The 21,502-nt window shown below is 37.8% G+C and overlaps 1 protein-coding gene across 1 annotated transcript in view; it reads left to right on the top strand.

The window, feature by feature from the left end:
• LOC139739393 (uncharacterized) overlaps positions 1–20,937 on the top strand; it is a 103,414-nt gene extending 82,477 nt beyond the window's left edge. Inside the window, exons 7-15 of the mRNA XM_071650013.1 lie at positions 3,371–3,466; positions 10,380–10,463; positions 11,418–11,486; positions 13,103–13,211; positions 14,396–14,533; positions 15,512–15,611; positions 17,436–17,549; positions 19,392–19,497; positions 20,475–20,937. Coding sequence (XP_071506114.1) covers positions 3,371–3,466; positions 10,380–10,463; positions 11,418–11,486; positions 13,103–13,211; positions 14,396–14,533; positions 15,512–15,611; positions 17,436–17,549; positions 19,392–19,497; positions 20,475–20,630 — 972 coding nt within the window. The 3' untranslated portion in view covers positions 20,631–20,937. The remainder of the gene's footprint in view (positions 1–3,370; positions 3,467–10,379; positions 10,464–11,417; positions 11,487–13,102; positions 13,212–14,395; positions 14,534–15,511; positions 15,612–17,435; positions 17,550–19,391; positions 19,498–20,474) is intronic.
• The last annotated feature ends 565 nt before the right edge of the window (positions 20,938–21,502 follow it).

Here is a 21,502-nt window from a genome sequence, read left to right as displayed (position 1 = left end):
AAGGGACACGCAAGTCAGTTTTCACGTCTGGACAATAGACGGTAAGCCCTAGCAACCCCCGAAGAGTTCATTCAAGCACATCAGCGCTGGCGGTCTCCTCACCAACCAATCAGTGACCAGGATGTGAGAAGCGGCTGAGCATAGCGCACCCCGCCCGCACGCACCAGTCGACTGGGCAGTGTGCGAGCTTCACGCTTCGGTTAGCAGCAAGCAGCAAACTGACCAATGAGATCACTCTGGTCGTTGTTAGGGGCGGAACCTATCTGTGGCGCTCAATCCAAATTTTCGACCCAGTTTCTGCTTCGTTGAAACGCCAAAAAACATGGCTCAGAAAAACGCTATTTTTTGGTCTTTCCTTTGATCATTTTGCTTCAAAATTTCGACAGATGATAGAAGATATGTTAGACTCCAATAATATATCAAAATCAGAAAATCGTAAGTTTTGACCAATTTTAATGCTCTGACTTCAAACTCGATTTTCACGGCTTCGACCGTGCGCGACTTTAGGACCTTTTTGTTGTAGCGGGTCACATATATCACCTTCTCCTATTTTTTGATGGCTTGGGAAATGAGAATACAGTTTTAATCTGGCAGTAAATATATCTATGTCCTATAAATTTCGCCATTGAGCATTGCCTGTTGGCCTGAAGACAAAAATTACCAGCTACCAATAATGAATGATATACATTGTAGCTTGTCCTTCTTCCAATATTTTTTTTTGTGTTTAGGCCATTTTGAAATATAGATTGTGATCCATGCTGTTAAAAAATTCACAGTGAATCACTTTGGGAAAAAAACCCTCAGTGCTATCATTTTGTGAAAATATGGTTTTGGCTTTGCAGTTGCACACCACCCCTTCATCATCATGGAAGATTTTTTCCCCTAAGCGAGATATTAAACCATTTGGCTGAAGAGAATTATATCCTTGACTGATGAGGCCATCAGAATGAATTAATAATTCTTGCTGAAATTAATGAACATGCCTGTTTGTCAGTATGGCATGTTTGTGTGGTGTTGGAGGAACAATGTATTTGCTTCCCTGTTATGACAGAAAATTAATATGCAAGAAGGTCAGTTGTCAAAATGTCAGTCCTGTAATGATATTCTTTCAAATCTGGCCATGCAGGACTGTAATATTGTGCTTTTAGTCACATGATTGTGAAACAAAAGCAGAGGTCAACCTTGCATTTTCTCGAGGTTACCCCCAAAATATGTACAGCTTACCTGGCCTCTACAGTCAGGATCAGCGTGCTGCATGTAAGTGGAGAAATGAAGAGGCAGTATCTCGAGATTTTCATATCAGAAAGATATGCGAGAAATGCGGTACCACTGCAATATTGAAGTGCGGGACTATACTTAAAAGAAGAAGTTTGGGTGGATAAAAAGATCAAAATTCACAGACAGAGATTTCCTGCAAGGAGGTCGAAAGAAAGATGAGCCACCACGAAGATTGGCCTGTAATACTAGCTGGTGTTTCAAGAATAGGACAGTTCTCATACAAACACACACACAAACACCATCACATACACTGTATGCACCATCATGCACACATAAAATGCCATCATGCACACACAAATACCATCACACTCACAATTATTCACATGATACAAACACCATTACAAACACACAACACCACCAATCACACAAACACAATCACACACAAACACCATGACACATATAGACAGACACCAAGACACATGCATGCACAAACCCCATCACACACATACACAAAGTCAGACACCATGACACACACAAACACCATGGCACTCACACACACATCATCACACACTCGCACACATTCATCTGTATTTCAAGTCATTGTTTTCCACCTTGATGTTGGAGTCTTCTCTATACCTCCTACCCTCATCCTCATTAAACATCCTCCTGATGTATCAGAAAGTCCTCCTAGCCTGGTCCTCTGCTCAGTCCACGTGTAAAGGGAGAGATGCGGGTATCACACCTCTGCATCCCTCCCCGGGGCCACGTCATCTATTCATCGAGCCCCTCATCCATTATTTGTCCCCTGTGCGCAGGGACGCTACTCCCTTGCTCATCTCCTATGACCACCTGTGCCCCTTTAAAGCCCATGTCGAAGTATGGCGAAACCGTCACATGCAAAATGAATCCGTCTTTAGAGCTTTGCATTTATTCCACTGTCGATGATGATGGAGGGGATCATTGCATTTGTTAGAGAGAGTCAATATATGATAAAATTTAAAATTCAATGCTCAGAGGAAAATATAATGTTTATGGGTGACTTTTGACAAGACTATCTACATTGTAGTGTCAACAACAAGAGGAAAATGTGCAGGAGGTTTAGTGTTGATTGGTTTGTGTTTTTCAGTATTGTTGAATTTCATGGGACAGGACGTGCAACAAGATTTTGTGATTCATCAATTACAACGTAGCAAACTTTTGTGTATGATGTATGATGAATTTGAATTTGAACGATATTACTATGTTTGTAAAAAAGTAATGGAATGGTGTCTCATCATGTGTCATTCCATGTAGGAAAAACAATTCATTATGAAAGGCAAGGGAAATGTGGCAAACTGCTGAAGGGTGCAAAGTTTAAAAGATTCTGTTTGCATGGTGTATGCAGAGAACAATCACATAACCCATTCATGGGTCGTGAAATATCTTGCAATAACCATTTGTCATGCACTAAAGTTTTTAGTTCCAAAATGAAAACCTCAACAGTCTTCATGAGCTCTCAGAAGGGTGCAACTACACCTGTAGTATGTCGGTAGGCATACTGTCTCAGCCCTCCTACCTACAGTGCATGCTTGCTCGATTGGAAAATTAGTAAAAAATTTGCCGACATTTTGTTCTCCTTACTGATGACCTCAAATGGATTCTAACATGTCTCACATTTACTGTAAAAGTGGAAATTTTCGCAGTGTTGAAATTTTCACGCATTTCGCGCAACCAAAAACAAGCGTGAAAATAAAAGCGCACGAATATTTTTGGATGCCGTATGTTCCAGTGATTGATGTCTTGATTCCGCGGAATTAAAAACATGCAAAACTCTTTTCATCTGGCGAAGCGCTAAAAATTAGTCGCGCAAAAATATCCACTTTTACAGTATTCTTTCCTTGTCTTCTATTGATACAGTATGAAATCTAAACCTATCTTGTCTATAGTGTACAGAGTCCCAGAAAGGGCACACCTGTTTGTGTGCAGTCCAATGTGTGCCTATGTTAATAGCATTCCACCAACATAATGGATGTATTTCGATAGTTATCTGTGAACAACGAACAAACAAACAATACAACAGAACATGCTTTTATCTTCCATACTTTACTGAGGGAATGGAAGGAAATCCGTAGAGCATTTTTGATTTGATGATTTTGTTGATCCTGTTTCCCAGATTGCCCTGCGATTTGAAACAATCTCAAGGATAACCAAAGAGCGGACTGCATTTGTCGTCCCAAATGCCATCGGAATCCACACAGATACAGAAAAGGTGGGTATACAAAAACTATCGTATTTCAGTAGAAAATAATGGCCCTCCCCTCCTGGTAATCAGAATGCCCTTTATCAGATTTTGGCCTGAACTTTCCTAATGTGCTTACCTTCTCACATTGCGATTCATCTTTTTGATGAGTCGTTATATCTATTCTGAACTTACTCAGAGATATCTGTTATGGACTTAGTCAAGAGAACTATAAAGCTATTACCACTATGGGCGAAACAGTCTTTATTTTCTCTAGTACACGTGGGAGAGGCAGTATTTGACGAGAAATATGCCGACACTGCATCAGTGTGATTACTAGCTTCTTTGCAATGTTGAATTTGTTGTCATTATGGGACAATATCTATTTAATAGAGTGGACCTGTCTACATATACATGTACTTGAAGATGATATTTGAAAAAATAGAACCATTTGACTCTCCAATAAAATACAAGAATTTTAACAGAATAATCTGCCCTACAAGGTTCTACATTCAAGCTAAACTCTGGCAAATGCTGTTATTTTATACCAAATAGCATCTTTACATCCCTCTAAGTGACAGTTGAGTGAAAGTAGCAGTTATTGCGACATAGGCTGTCTACCTTCAGGGAAACATTTTCAAATTTTAATGTGCAGTTGTCCATGACCCCATGTGCCCCTTGGAAGTTGTGACTTGTGTGTGATAAGTGTGAATGCTGCTAAATATGTTCTACTAATGTCTGTCTTTAGATTCCACCGGATTTTTGGCAAAATGGCACATGCCACATAGCAGGCGATAGTTAAACCACATACTGGCTGTCAGGTTCAGTTGCAACAGAGAAAAGTGGTTACTGACTTTCCCATAATTTCCTAGAAATTATGAAATTTATTTTTCAGTTGCCTTTGGGACTGATTTATGAGTTCAAATAATGCTTCGAAATGAAAATGGTTTGGAAGTGAAACTGTGTTTGCATCCTTATAAGGAGCTGCAGATGCTACGAACTTTCCTTGAATTTGTTCTTACCCTAGCCCCTCCCCCTTTCCGAGAATCCCCTCTTGATGTTTAGTAAATGAGTGCATTCTGTGAAGCCTGTGTCTATCAACATGAACACTGCTTTTTACATTTGGTATGAGAAACTTTCACCCCATAAATGTATTTTCAGCCTTTGGAGGGAGGAACAATGTGATACTCAGAATCTCACCTGACTTGAGGGTCTAGAAACATATGTAAAAACAAAAAAACAAAAACAAAACAAAAACAAAATAAAACAAAACAACAAACAAACAAACAAAAACAATCAAACAAAAGAAAAACAACCAAACAATAAAAACAATAACCAAAACAAAACAAAACTAAGCAAACAGGTTTTCAGATCATGTGACTATAATACATGAAAGTGCTTTGATCACATACACTACCCTTGGGCCAGCTGTGTATTGAGAATTGTGTGTATGAGATATTGACGACCCACTTTCTGTATGTGTGCAATGATGGGGTGTACACCTCTTTGTATAAAGTCAGCTGTAAATGACACTCCTGAGAGTGATAATTCAGCCTTCTCCGCCCATCCCTTGTGGATATCCAATATTGTTTCTCCGTGTCCTCACGGGTTCAGGAGCAGGCATGCCATAATTACTCGTACCTTCAAAAACTAAAGTGGCCTGCTACACAACGAGATAGACACTGATAGATGCTGCTGTCGCACTGTGCTTTCCATAACCCACTTGTTTACTACAGAGCAAAGGGAAAGGTTATTGTCTAGGTGTTTGGGAAAGTGGTTTGAAAAGAAGCAATGATACAAATGGCTCATGCTGAATTGCCTTAATTGTCAACAATTGCAGCTCTCAGAATGGTGATGAGCCATAAGGCAATGTGGATGAATGAGGTTTCACTGACCCCCCCCCCCCTATGAAAAGTTAAACAGATACATATGTATGTATGGATTATTTCATCCATGAACAAGTTGTTGTGTTTATGAGGAAACATGCATCACTACAGTGCAGATCAATATAAATGATAGGGCCTACAGTCAACATTTAAAGTGAATGATTAGAATGAGTCCACCCATGTTTCATCATTTCAGTTGATGAATGAAAATATACCAGTATTGTTTTGATGCTAGCTATATACTATCCACAGAAGAAACTTTGGGGAATATTGCAATGGCTTGCCAAGATCAGATTCAAGAGAGAGATTATGAATTTGATCGATGACCAGAATTTGTACATTTTTTGACCTCCCACATAGCTTTTCACTGAGTTCCACATTCCCCTTCCTCTTTTTAGTCTGACATTCATATCCTTTGCTGGGTGCTTTTGCTCAAAATTATTTTGACTTGGAGTTGTCCCTTTGACCTATTGAACTTGGACTTCAGTCCAACAATCAATAACAACAACAACAACAACAACAACAACAACAACAAAAACAATAACAACAGCTACAACAACAAAAACAGTTTGGGGAGGTACACTGCATCTGTGATAAATCCATCAAGAATCAAAAAGGATGAATTCACCTGGTTGAATATTAGATATGAAGGAGGAAAACAGTTTTGTTTTGTTTGTTTTTGGTAGAGGGGCTGTTGCTTGCTGGGAGGCTGCTTTCAAGTCCATTGTTGATGTGGTACTTGAATATTAAACCTATATATACATGTAGGTTATGAAAGAGATGTAATAGCACAGATGTTATGCATCTGGGCTTGCAGTTTTCTTTTGATTCATGATATTCAAACTGACATGCAGGCTGCAGGCCACAGTCAGTCAAAAAGGAAATCAATCTGGTGTCAGACTAGTGCAGTTTTCTCTCTAATTGGTTCACAGTATGTAGTGTGACCTCAATGTGACTCATTGCATTTTTGAACTCAAATTCACCCAGAAATAGCAGACAGCAGAACAATACACTAGACCATTTATGCTGATTTGTCTAATTTTTTTTTCCTCAGAGAAAATTTGTTATGAAGGAGTCATTGTGTAGTATGAAACTCTATTATAATTTGTTTGCAATTGACTTTTTGCTATTCTATGGTATGTCATTATATCTCATTAAGCATGAGTTCCTCATCTGGCCCTGTCGCCTAAAGATTTATTTGTTCAAGAAATAATGATAAAAAAGGAAATCAAACATGAAATATCGCTATGCATAGTTTCTGATTGTTTTGATATTAAATTTCGCCTCAGAAAATTTTCACCCTGTGATTAAATTCAGGACACAAGCACACATTGTTGATATCCCAAAAAATTCAAATTAGTGATGAGGGCTATGGACCACCACACTGCCTGTGTGCAAAATGATGTTAGACTGCTATTGTGATATCAAATATTGTCAGGCATCCCTCATTGTTAAATTTGATCAGCTTTTTTAACCAAAAGATTTCAGTTCCAAAGATAAACATGTGTGAAAGAAAGTCCCTAGTAGTGCATTTGTGGTTAATGGTTTCAAATATTTCACTGCGGTGTGGAGAATGTATATTCAATAGAGGTGCAATAAGAAGGAAAAAGACTTTGTAAACATCATTGTTCTGCTTTGTAAGATTTATGACTGGTGTCTAGAATTATTCAAATGTAGAGCACAACTAGGTGTGTATTTGACAATGTCCTTTTGTTTTTTGAACTTTGGTTGACCCTGTCTGAGGGGGCATGGCAAACATCGGTAAACATCTCTATTACATATGTAGATTGTGCATTAATGGATGTCTCATGAATCTGATAGATACATACAATTTTACGTATAATGTAACTCTCAATAATGGAGAATGTAAGCTTTAAAGAGTGTGTACAGTTCTGGTCGAGGTGAAGATTTAGCTTTTAACGTTTTGCGAGATATTCAAAAACCACTCTATGAGATGTCAAAGAGCATGCAGTTCTAAGGGGTATCAAAAGTGTATTCGATGAAAATCGGTTTTGAAATGGCTGAGATATCCAAAAACAAGGTGAAACAAAGAAATCCTAATAAAGTTGTGGCATGTCGCCTTCTATTATTATCACTTTTTTTTTGATATCTCAGCCATTTGAAAACCAATTTTCATCAAATAAACGTTGAATCCTTCTTAAAATTACATGCTCTTTCATATTTCATAAGAGGCTTTTCATTATCTCACTTAGGAATGTTCAAAACATGAATCCCTACCTCAACCAGTACTGTAAAGTCCCTTTAAAGTTACAAGAATATGAGGACCATAGATATTTGAATAGTCAGTTTATAGACCCGAAAAAGTTCTATGTTTGATTATTCATAGAGGAAGATGTCAAATTGTGGATTTAATATAATCCTACAGAAGAAAACTCTTACACAATGAAAATTAAGAAAATGTTCACCTTGCACCACATACCAGTATAATGGTGATTACTCTGATTCAGAGTTTGTCATTATAAGTGTGTGATATGTAATTGCACATGTGATCCAAGATAGATTGGTATAACAATTAATATAATCGACTCTCTAGAAAGACTTGTCAATTTCTTTGGAAAAGACGTTATTGAATATGAACTAGCCATACGTTGATATGTTGTTTGATGACTAAATCTTGGCCCTTTTTTCTTTCCTCATTTGGTTATAAGCCCATTTAGTCCCAGGTTTTAAGATCCCCACCTAGACTTTTATACAATACCCCCTGGATTTCTGTATTAGGCAGTTGGTTGCAGCAACATGCACCGTTTGTGTTTATGCCACTTTGATGATTATTTCTTTTTAAAGATAAATAATGCATTTAGACATGGGCAGTGCATTGTCATAATGTATTGATGCCTTTTGTGCTATTCTGGGAAATTGTTCTTTTAAAAAACATATGAAATCATTCACATCATTTTCATTAAGTTCTGTCAATCAATGCAATGAAGCAAGATACTGTGAGAAAAATTGCGAGCAAAATCATGAAATGTCCTCCCCCCCCCCCCTCGATCTAATGTGTCAAGTTATTAAATTTACTTGGAAATGCCGAGAGCTGGTATTAAAAATGCAGAGGACAGCAGTCTCTGACAGAATGGAAGTTACACAATGAGGGAAAGACTTATTTATCTGATGAAATTTATTGGAAATGACATTAGATATTTATTAGAAAATCAGAAATGACAGCAAAATTTCTCAGGAGTTATTATTCATCTTTAGCATAAAGCAGCAGAAGGCATTCAGATGGAATAAATACCATTTGAAAGGATTTACTTGCACAACAGTGTTTGATGTTTTTTGTTTAACAAAATGAAACAAAGCAAACCTGTACAGAATGATTTAAGATTAAATATAAAGTTTGTGCTTGCTCATGGAATACTTTGAAAGCACCTCTTTCTGCACAGTAGTTTGTTTTGTCCGACTGTATGCCTCGGCTCTCTATGTTCATTTTCCTTTCATATCAAAGCCATTTGCAATGTAAATGTAAGCCCACCACATGTTCTTGCATATCCCCCCTTTTTTCGTAAATCTATAGCTGTATGCAGATTGTAACCATGGAGTGTGATTCCATTCCTTGTGCAAATTTAACTCTGTGAAGAGTGAAACTGTCCTTGAATCAGAATGGTAGATTTTCGTAAAAACTTGAATTGGGGATGTAATGAAATTGTATTGGTTTCTCACATTTTCTTTTAGAAAGACAGTGATATTACTCACAAATATGCATGCATATTAGATGAATTAATTGATTTTCCATTGAATGACCTGCAGAGAATTTTCATGTTATATAAGTTTTCTCTTTGAATGGAACAGCAAAACAAACTTTGTATCGTTCACATAAAATCATTGTTGTGTTGTAACAATCTGGGAAAGACAACAGTCAGTGATTAAAAAGGGTTATATATAGTTGCCAAGTTTTTCTCCAAGGGCATAACTTCAGTGATATTTTAATGTGCACACTAGTGGGAGAGATCTCAGATGGTGATGTCATCATTTCATCTATCATGCATATGCCTGGTTAGGACTGATAATAGCTCTAACTTTTTGTTTATTTTTTTTTCAGGATCATGCAAAACTTTAAAACTCCTTTTCTTTCTTATCTTATGTTCAATTTCCCTAAAACTCTGCCTTTCCAGTTGTACAGTTGTGCTGTGTGTTCATTAAAAGTTATGTAAAATGTTCTGGATTCGCGCTTTAAGATCTCCTGCAGCCACTTCTCAGAATTACAAGATATAAATCTTGACACATGGCAAATCCACATACTGTAGATTTGTCATGATTCTATGAAAGTTTGATAAAGCATAGATGTTGTGATTTGGATACAATATTTTGAATTCTCCATACTCCAAGCTTTCCTGTGAAAAACATTGTGTCCAATTTTATAAAGAAAATGAACATGCTAGGAAAAGAAAACAATCCAATCATCAGAAAAAAAATAGGGGCGTAAGTTCAAAGAACAAAGATTCAGCCAAGCTAGCAGGAGACGAGATAAGCATATAGAGATCAAATCAAAGAGACAGTTTAGTAACATGCTTAAAAAGAAAAAAAAAACATAAGAGTTTCAAGCTGCATAACATTTTTTTTTAAATAAATTTAGAGCAGATGTATTTAAATAAAGTAAACAAACTTTTGATTCTGGATCGAGTATCAAGTTCTACCCCCCCCCCCCCCCCCCCCCCCCACCAAGTCACTGCAATTTTTGCAGTCCTTTGTTGTAAAGCTCTGCTACCCTATCAGGGTAACATTGTAAACATATGATTGCACCATCTTGCTAAAGATCTCACACAACATCACAACTATCTAGGTGGCCAGCACCTAACAAAAGGTGATGCCGACTAATATCACCAAACATGTTCGAATGGACTCGTCTTTAATACTGTGCTTGTCTTTTAATGTCCCGCTAGTGTTATTGCCTTTTTAGCTGGCACGTATTTTTAGATCACTACTTTCAATACATTTAACCAATCATCTGCAGGCGTGTCTGAGTGGAGATCTACAAGATTACCGTTCTGATTGTTCTTTTCTTGCTTGGTTCTCTCTCCTAAATTGTCTCTCTGCTGCAGCATATATTTGGATCACTACTTTCGAGACATTCCACCTATCAACTCCTGTACAGAGTCTGGAAGAATGCCAAGGGAGAGACAGAGGTAATTGGAAAAAGATTGTCCTGCCCACAGTAAGGCTTGGCAAGGTGCAATTAAGACAGTGGCATCCCACTCCTTGAGATTGGATTGTAGTCGATGGAATTCATGTGTTTATACTTAAAAAGTTGCCGAAAGGCAGTGATGAGTATAGAAATGTGGAACGTTGTTGTTGTTTTTTTAATCAATTTCTATGAATTACGTCTGTCATGTTATAATCATGAAGAAACCCCCCCAAAAAATAAAAAAAGGAAATGATTTTATTGCTGCTGTTAGGAGAAAAAAGTTCTGTAAAATCTCTGTAGAATGCCATATAGGTTTGAGTGGGACATTGTTTATGGTTGTCAATTCTCTCTGATCACATGATTTTCTTCTTTATTGCAACAGAAGAAGCATTTGCCAAAATCTTATCAAAATTAGAAATGTGATGTTCGACTGTAATAGGTATTGCTATGAATCATTTTACTGTTATATACATGTGTGGCAGGGTGAGTCAAAGGTTAGAAATCAATTCCCTGCTGTTCTGTTTAAACCCACAAACTTCTAAGGGAAATTATATTTTGTTATATGTGATAATCTCTTCTTCTGTCCATGAAGTCAGTGTACATGTATTACAATACGTAGGTATGTTCTTTGCTGAATTAAAATGTATTCTCAACTGCAGTACTCAGAAATAACCAGCCAGAAATGATGCTGTTTCACATGCAAAACCGTACGTTTTATCAACACAGAGACTCCAGAAGTGTGATAAGTAATAGAACGTGATCAAACTTGGCATGGAGCACAATTTACACATCTATCAGAACATTTTTTTTTATAGCTTCGTGGTTTTAAAATCAGGTTACAGATTCAGGATTTGTGGTTTAAGATTCTTTGTTTCATTATTACAAACATTTCTAATAGAGTTAAAATTGCCATTGTTTGATTCTTCTCTCTTCCACGCATGACTGGATCGACCAGTCGATGACCCCCGATTCCAGCCAGCAAGGCGAGAGTGATGGAGACGACATTCCTGATAACTGTGACGAGGTTAGTTTTGGGCATTTCCAAAGGTTATGGGAATGCGATAGGTGTAGCGTGTATCAAATGTACCGGTTCTGCTTGCAGTATCACTCTTTTTCCTCTTGTTGAGGTGGAATGGTTTCAAGTTCGGTACTAGTGCTGGCACTGATGTTATCTCCCAAGCGACTGCCTCAAATTGAAGCTCCAATACAGATGGTCATATTAATGCAAGTGGTACCACTCACAATTATAGATTCCCGACACTAGTCTTATCTTTCTCCCACTGTAAAGTTGCGTAGGAATTACACAATTTAAAAACGGCTGCACTTGGTTCTAGTCAAATATGAAAAACTAGAGCCATGAATGCTTTGTATTAGGCAAGTGATGTGGGAAAATTAGAATAAAATTGCCACTAATTTTGTAACATCTCTGAAATACGACAAACTGAGTTTTTCTTCCAGGCATAGATTTACAATGGCCATGTGTTGGGTAGTGGTGTGCTTTGAAAAAAAAAATCTTGAAAAAGTATGGTGGAGCTTTTTTCAGCAGATGACATTCAGCTCTGAGTCAAGCCAGCTACTGAAACTACACCATAATTTTGAGGTCATCCTGCTAAAACCGACTGATTTCCAGTTCAGGATTATTGTTGGTGCTAGTGTTTCAATGACACTGATACCAGCACTAGCACCAAACTTGAAATCACCCGATTGGTTGAAATAGTCAGTATAACAAAAGTATTTTCCAGCATTATTAGAAGATGGTAATGCCGTTAACAACGATTAAATGCCATGCAACCCCTAAGTTCATGACCAGATAATTGACTCAAGTACAGTTTTACTCAATTGAAACATACACCCTGATTAGGTTTACTGTACTAGATGAACCTACATTGTTTGCTCCACATCTTGTACATCCATTTCAGTGATATTCAAAATTTGTTAAATACCTTCATTGACATGTATGTGAAAACTAATGCTTAAAGTATTTATCAATTCAAACAATAACTCAATTTCATTTTAACCTCAACTTCATTTGGTCCACAACTTGAACCGATACCAGTGTATATTTTATGCTGCTCAATTTGGACTATTGCTTGAATTGAGTTTTCATGAATTCAACCTCTATGCAGGTCAGTTGCAATTCAATATATAGCTACTGCTGAATTCTTTTTTTTTTTTTGGACCTCAGTAAGGCTTTCAGCTTTTAATTTGTAAACTTCAACTAAAAGTCACTCCATCACTCATCAGTGAGCAATGAATGATTCAAATGACCCTAAATTTTACACCATCAAAACAAACATTTATAAAGTTTGTAGATATCACCCATTTATGTATTCCAACTCGCTTTTATGTAAACAAGCTTCCTTGGATGTTGAAAGATGTTCTTCACTACAAGATTGAGAAACTACCAGTAGTAGAAGTCAGGCACTGTCCATGCCATTACTCATATTACAATTCTGTGTCTCATGTTATTTTTTTTTCTCAGGTGATGTATCTGCTCATGCACAGAATGTACGCCAAACTGGCTGACAGTACAAATATGAGTGTGGTACAAATTCACTTCTATTCAATAAAATGTATGTACTGGAACTCTATTTCAATTCTCTCTCGCTTTGTTTTTATGTTCCACTTTGCTTCTTCCAGAGTTCACAGAGCGATGATGGTCTAGACGGCAATGCCAATGAGATCCAAAATGGCAGCATGCTCTCGTCGGTCGGCGGTCACCAAAGACGGGAATCTCCCAGGCGGTCAGGTAAGGGGTGCTACAAATCACTCTCCTCATGACTGGAGGATGATCCTCCAGTTGGGGGTCCATCTCATGTTTTCCCCCATGCATGCGAGGATGACCGATTAAAGGGAAAGTTCATCCTGATATCACGTTGCTTTGTAAGATGGCAGAAAAATCAGAGAAGTAGACCTGTACGAATTTTGGGGAAAATTAGATACAGTAAAAAAATATATATATTTTGAAAGTGTGGAGAGTAGGACAAATTGGTAGCTGTGTGTGATCTAGGTGTTAAGAGGCTCTCCATGTGGCTTGTACTCAAAAATTCACCAATTTTCATTTTGCTCTTGAGAGAATTTTTCTTCAGACCTGTTCATGGTCTATGATTAGAGAAATAATTTTTGGCATATCCTCCCCAGAGGATAAGTTTTGTCTGATCCCAAATACTCTTTTCAACAATTTGTTACTCTTTTATAAGTCCAATTTTTGTCCCAAGTTTTCACTGATCTGCTTCTCTTTTCTGTTTTCATACAAAGGAACATAATGACTGCCTGGATGAAATTTCCCTTTTTAAGAGTGCCATGACAGCTTTATTTGAGCATTTCATAAATCTGTCCAAAGTAAAATGTTTCACTTTTGCCATATCATTTGCCCAAAGATCGAGAGACCTGGAAAGGTGGGAGGCTTGTTCATCACTAATCTCATTTTCACAGGAGGTTGTGAGTCATGTAATCAATCTATCAACATGTTCAGTCATTTCCATGCTTTATAGTAACACTTTTTTTTAATATCATTTGTATCATTTTTTTTTTGGGTAATCATTACATCAAGGGTTTTTTTCCCTTTTCAATGTGGACCCCGTTTCATAAAACTTGTTATCAGTGTCAAATTGTCATAGTTGGTATAAGCTACTGAAATCCTTGCATCTGATTGGCTGAGAGCAGATTTGTCATAGAAATGTGGCAGTTGTCACTGATAACAAGTTTTATGAAATGGGACCCAGTTTGTCATACCGGGTATATGTTTAGGGTATAATGTTCCTACAGAAGCATGCTGATCATGTGACTTGGCATTATGATCATGTAACTTGTCATTATTGAAGACATAATACGCAGTAATGAATCAACATCCATTTCCATTTCAAACCTCCCATCCTCTTTCCACCCCGCATCCTCTCCCTCTCTCTGTCATCCTCCACCCCGCCCATGCAGATCTCCGCAGCGACTTGTCCTCTTCTCATCACAGTAGTCCGCGGCAACTGCGCCTGACCTCCGACCTCCCACATTCCATGGCAGATTTGGCAGGGCGTAGTCGGTGCTCTCGCTTCAGCCACCGCCATCTCGCTCACAGTGAGTGGAAGACCACATGCCAGTGCCTTGGATCCATCAGTGATATGTTCTGTGGCATTGACACACAGATTTCAGTTTCACTGTTGACTTGAGGTCGCCACAGAGAGCCGTTGGGATAAAGGGCAGATAAAAAGAAAAACATTTTTGAAAGGAGTGTGAAATAACAGAACAAGTCACCTTCGTTTATTTTTGTGGCAGTTCCTGGTGCAGTTACAGTTTTGCATCCTGTTTATATGTAGTCTTTGTTTTTGCTGCTCCCTATTCCTGTTATGATTTGATACCAAAAGGTTCCACCATTTTTGTATCATCCGCAAATCATTGCATTTTTTTCATCTTATTACCGGACGAATATAATACATATGGCTTCGCTTGCCAACCAGATTGTATGTTCTCATCGTGATTAGCCGTCCTGAAGTGTATTTTTGTGTGGACATATCAACAGCAGTGGTTTGAAGTAATATGATGAAATATCAAATTCAGGATGGTGAAAAACTCACCTTCACACCCATAGTTTTGCTGGTTGGAAGTATTGCTTGTTTCTCTTGCTTTTTAGAACTTTACATAATGTATTGTGAATAAATTTGACCATTCACTACCAAATGTGTAAATCCTTAACTGTTGTTTTTTTTAAATGACACTATATAATCATACTAACCACAGTGGTTGTAATCATTTGCCATGGTCATGATTTAGTAGCATCTTTCTGCGCTGTATAAGAATGGTGATAATAATAATAATAATGATAATAATTTTTCAGTGTTTTTGTGTGTGTATGTATAGATCTCCTGTGTTAAAATGCATGTATTTCATCTTCATAAATCCTATCAAACAAAATAATTCAGCAGCAGTCATCGGGAGTGACCTGCTAACAATGGCACAGTGTTGTGGTCTTGTCAATATCTTTCTTCTAAAACAAATTCCTAAAAGTTCCTCCCTTTAGTGAAATATTGTTATCTCCATTTGTTTCTCCTTCCCCAGTGCTGTGTTCAGTCAGCATCTTCAAGTCTATCATGAGAATGGGGGGCGCCCTCAAGAGGCTACCTCAGTACCAACCCTTCTTACTTCTCATAGGAATCCTGTAAGTGGTCTCCGCCGTATCACTGTGGTTTACTACATGAGGGATATCGTTGTTGCTTGTCGGGTCGACAAGTCAGAACACATTGCGCATGGCATTAGTTCTGTTCAGATGGTGATCTTTTAAACTCAATGATTAGGTAACTTTGAGGATAAGCTTGTAGCCAAGTGTCACATGATCTCTTTTGTCAGGAAATTGTTTTTTCATTGACAAGTGACGTCAATTTCGCCAATGAAATTGCAATTTGTCAATGAAATGACAATTCCAACCAAAATTGATGTTGTCACAAAAAATAATTTTGTGATAAAAGAAACCATGCAACACTTGGCACCCCATACTTTACTACAAGCTTGTCCTTGAGGTTAAGATCACTATCTGAATGTACACGTAACTAATGTGCAATAAAGTTGTTCACATGCAAATTGACATCAATAACCTGTAGAATTAAAGCTCGCTCTTTCATGACTGAAAGCCTGGGTTCACATTGAGGACATGGCCAGGCATCAAGTGTAGTGTGAAGGGTCCACATGTAAAGAGATTTATGGTTTTGATATCCCCCTGAAGTTTACAAAACTAGTGCATGCATTTCTAATGAAGAAGCAAACAAAAACAAAAAAGGAAAGGTGAAGTACAAAATGACATGGATTAATAGAGAAAAGTGACAAAAGAGAGTCCAACGCAGCACGTAGCAATTGCATTAGGATTCCGTGAATGCAAGACTCACGTGAAATCATATGCTGTGACATTAAAGGTAATGTACAGGAAGATGATACCTCAACCTTGTGGTCAGCACAATATACATTTCACAGTAAGGACACTGTGATTGAAATTTACCGTCTCCCAGCTTACTTTGCATATTATGAATATGTATCTTAGTTGCAAATGCATCAGTTGGTTTTTATGCGATGTAGTCTTAGTAGTTGTCATAGTGACCCTCAGATATCATAAAGATTTGTCAGAATTTTGCAAACACCTTGACAGGCCGATCTATATACAATACAACTAGCCGGCTGTCCGTCAGAAGTATGCATGGGGTTTGAGTGCTGTAAAATATCATTCAAGATAGTATGAACTCTTCATATTTCACACATGCTGCTCATGGGATGCGATTTGACAAAAGAAAAAAAAAGATATACATATTTTTGTGTGTGAATGTAATTCAATTAGAGTTTTTCCAATGATATTGATGGCATGAAATCAGTTGATTAAAATAATCATGGCAATTAGTAATTGAATGAGGAAAGATATTATTTCTGATAACTTGAACATGACAAAATCCAAGATTTGTCAAACAAAAAGAAAGAAACTGTGTGTGTGTTTTTGTTTTCTTTATTATCATTTTAGGTATAAATGCCAAACTATGATGCAGTATAAGATATGAAGTTTGATTGCATATTATCTTTATGCCAAATTCATAAACGGATCAATTTTTTTGTTTTGGGAAATATTAAAGGTATTATGATAAAGAGTGTTTAAGTTTGCTTGATAGTAAAGAACACACCCAGCCTCACACAACAACATTACTTTCGAATTAACTCTCTCAAATTTTACTTCTTAGCTACATGTACAGTGCATAGATTGTTAGAATTATTGAATCAATACTGGAAATATGGAAACTAGGATACTGACAAAATTGTCATGCATTCATGTGGACTATGGCTCAATAGTTCTCTCTTTTATCTTGTGCTACAGTATTGTGTAAGTATTCTTTTACTCATTGTAGTTCTCATCTTTCTCCATTTTAATTCTCTTTCTCTGCTTGTCTGTCTGTCCATCTGTCCGTCTGTCTGTCTTTCTGTCTTTCTGTCTTGCCTCTGTTCTGTCCAGTCTCCTGTGCCTGACCTTCTCAGCAGCAGTACTGACCATCAGGATCTGGCGTCTACAGCCCCACACCACTGCCCTCCCCCAGACTTCGCCCCACGAATCCGTCCACCTTGAGAGGTGAGCTATTGTACCTGCTCGACAAGTACCCCACTGTCAAATATGAAACATTTTATTTTTTTTTCTCTTGTTATATGAATTTACACACAAAAAAGGAGAAAAAGATTGGTATTTTCATGTATCATGTAATCATTGATAGTTTTGAGTTTTGTAGTTTATAGTTATGTAACAACACACAGATCTTCATTTCTACTCAAGAGATTCTAGAAGTCTGATAGATTTTGTTCATGATGTACCCAGCTCTGATAAGCAATGCTTTAATGTGATATGTTATGTGGGTATAAATAGTCAGGTACATGTGTGGGATTCGATAAACATGCATAATGTTCTCTCATTGTAGGAAATTTGTTTGTAAACAAATGCAAAATGATTTTACACAATAGAACAGTTATACAATGTAGGAGTTCAGTGAAAAGAAGATAAGATTGTTTGTATTCTGTTTAATGTCATAAACCAAGCGACTGGAAATTAGTGATGCCAGTAGAAATTATATGTGATTCATCGTAGGAGCATGTGTTGAATGTAGTATACAGTATGTCCCCCAAAAAATTACAACGGGACCCCCCGCAATGATGTCTTTAAAAATAGTGAATCAATCTAAATACAAATTCAGGGTATGAAACTATAACTCATTGCCCACATCTTACAGAAAACCCCATTCGATTTGCTTCAGTAGTCAAAGAGTATTGAGGAATTTTGTAGAGGATGTCGGGAATCTCTTTTGTCCAAGTTCTGTCTATTATTCACGCACTAAAGCATCGAATTGCTAAAATTGTAAAAATTAGACTCATGACATGCTTTACAACAATCTACATTTCTCTGTGACCGCTTGACCAAATTGAATGAGGTTTTCTGCAAAATAGAGCTAAGATGTTATATTCTAAGGCCTTGAAGTAGCACTTTGACAGGTCAATCATTTCGGATGTTATCAATTCGAAAATTTGATTGTTATTTTTGAGGGACATACTGCAGTATGTCCCACAAAAATTATAATCAGATTGTCGCATTGATAACATCCAATATGATTATTGTTTCAATGCTACTTCAGGGTCATAAAATATAACATCTTAGCTCTATTTTGCAGAAATCCCCATTCGATTTGATTAAGCGGTTACAGAGAAATGGGGATTGTAGTAAAGCATGTCATGAGTCTGATTCTTCCAAGTTTAGCACTTCGATGATTTGGTGTGTGAACAATAGACAGAACTTGGACAAAAGAGATTCTCGACATCCTCTACAAAATTCCTCATTTCTCTTTGACCACTGAAGCAAATCGAATGGAGTTTTCTGTAAGATGTGGGAAATGAGTTATAGTTTCATACCCTGAATTTGTATTTAGATTGATGCAATATCTTTAAAGATATCATTGCGTAGGGCCCCGTTGTAATTTTTTTTTTGGACATACGGTATGAGGCTCAAAAGCAATGCTTTGTTCACAACTGGGTAGATTTTGGTTGGAAATAAAGCATTTTCTCCAGACTGTCTTCAAGTATTGGAGACTAGTGTAGATGTGATTATTGAAGTGGCTACCACTGAAAGTTGGTGTTGAGAGTATTTGTTCTCAAAATAATGTGACTATATTAGCCCATGCAGTGTGATAGATGGTGACCTATGGTGCCTGGAATTATGTATGTCATGATTTGAAATGGTGCTCTAATAAGGAGGCAACAAGTCCCTAAAAAGTGTTTCAAACCCTTCAGAGGGAATATCTTGTAAGTTCCCCTTTCCCACCACCAGTCGCCGTTTTCATCATGGTTGATAGCGTCAAATCTTGATGCCGCCCACACCCTCGATCATGGCAATACACTCACTGTTTTTTATTTATTCTCATCTCAACTGCAGCATGGGGAACATGGGAGATCTGTTCATTGCAGAGCAGCACAAACACCAGCAGAAGGTATCCCACATACAGGACACGCTGACAGCAAACCTCCAAGCTTTGTTACAGGTGAGCGCTTTACACCAACACTTCCCCCCAGTGGTCAAGGAGGGCTAGGGCTGGGCTGATGAATATAAAAACGCATACGACTTCCGAGAGCTGTGATGCGATGTACCATGACATGTTACAAAGCAGATTAGTGTACAAAAGAGCATGTGACCACAGCTATCACGAGTTCTGTGTCAATGCAGTAAATCCTAAAGCTTGTATAGATCATTAAGCTTAGATTTAGTGATCATGTGTTGACTTTGGCATGAGTGGTTACAATACCCCTCAAGAAAAGTGGTATAAAGAACAAGAAAAAGAAAATACTTTGCATTTGTGCCAATAGGTATATTTGATTGTGAATAAGATGTCCACCTGTCAGACACCTTCTTTGAAGGCTCTGTTTTTCATACCAATCAACATCTCCTCCAGTGATAAGAAATCAGTGTTCAAATAAAAGGAGGAAACACCAACACCACCACAAATAAACCAATAAAAGAAAAAACAACACAGAAGTAAGTTTTGGTACACCAAATAGACAGTCCCATATGCATACCATTTTTTGTGCAATTAGGTACATCAGGATGTAATTTCTTCTTACTGAAAGTCAATTTCATGTCTCTTCTGCCAAATGCCAACTACCCCCTCAAAAAAAAAATGAATAAAAAAAAATAAAAGCAGTAAATGGGTGAGCTAATCTGTTGATAAAAGCTCAGTGCAGGTAGTTGACAGATTGAATCTTTCTAAATGATGTTTCCTTTAATCATGAAAAACCAGTAGTGACAAAAAGTTTTTAATATCAGACAGCTGTGTAGAAATAATCAAATCCAGTGGGAAATTTGACTCAAGTTTTAGGAGAAATGCATGTCTCAAGACAGCTGTCTGTTGTTAATGTCGGCCATTGATTATGCTGAGAGCCTGCGTAATGTCATGCAATGAATGAAGAAGCTATATCATTTGATGACCCTATGTGATGATGCTCCCTCTACTGTTCTGCCCAGGTGCAATCCTCTCTGAGTAGTCTCCACAAGAGGCCTCAAGGTGATCCGGGAGGAGGAGAAGGAGGAGGAGGGGGGACAGAGGCCCCGGGGAGAGTTAGCGAGGTCAACCCACCACCTTCAACATCACCACAGAAGGGGTTAAGGGAGGACTTATAGCCAAGGTTGTGGCCTTGCTACAGGGCCCATCTTTCATCCAACATATGCCCTTTCCACCCCCCCCCCCCTCCCACCACCACCATCACCATCACCTACCAATCCCACCGATCGTCACAGAGTCCATGCAAGGGACCACCACGCCTTTTCAGAGACTCTGGGTCACACAGAGTATGGAGGCAGAGGAGTAAACAAAGCTCTCGTCTCTGCATTTCATGGACGCTTTTCTCGGCAATCCCGCCGTGGATGGTTAATGATTTTGTCATATTTGCCTGACAAATGAGATCATATCTTGTCTTTGTTTGTTTGTTTGTTTGTTTGTTTGTTTTTGAGAATGCATGATCGATTAATCATTCATTCTCACTGTACTGTACGCACCATGTCTTAGAGAAAAATCATCCGGTGCTACTACTCTGTATTATTCGATCAGCAATTTTGCCCATCGTGTGTTCTCTCTAATGTACTATCAGAATAGTTTGCAATGCAATACAAATGGACGATGGCAGTAATTTGAGTATGATATGAAAGCACCATACCAGCAGCATTTGATGGACAGTATTTGAGTAGGGGTTGCTAAGCCAGCCTGAGTCTGATGGACTTTCTTGTGATAAATGATCGCTCTAATTGGCTCTCAGAAAAGCCAGAAGACTTGTTACCATGTTATCATACACAAAGTCTTTGTGATTCAATTCACATGCTCGTACAGTAAATTTTCTGTGTGTATATTTAGCTCTTTTTCTTTTTTTTTCATACCTCTTCATGATGTTTTGATGTTCTCATTGTGTCACATACGAGACAATTTGTCATGTCGTGTCATCAAACAGGCCTTAGTTACTTACGTTCAAGTGTGCATTGTGTTGTTTGGGTGAGAGAAA

The sequence above is a fragment of the Diadema antillarum genome, unplaced genomic scaffold (assembly GCF_040938485.1).
Source record: "Diadema antillarum isolate AM-2024a unplaced genomic scaffold, OU_Dant_1.0 seq00000798_RagTag, whole genome shotgun sequence".
Taxonomy (NCBI): domain Eukaryota; kingdom Metazoa; phylum Echinodermata; class Echinoidea; order Diadematoida; family Diadematidae; genus Diadema; species Diadema antillarum.
The sequence above is the reverse complement of the archived record's forward strand: the minus strand, read 5'-3'. Positions and strand labels throughout refer to the sequence as shown.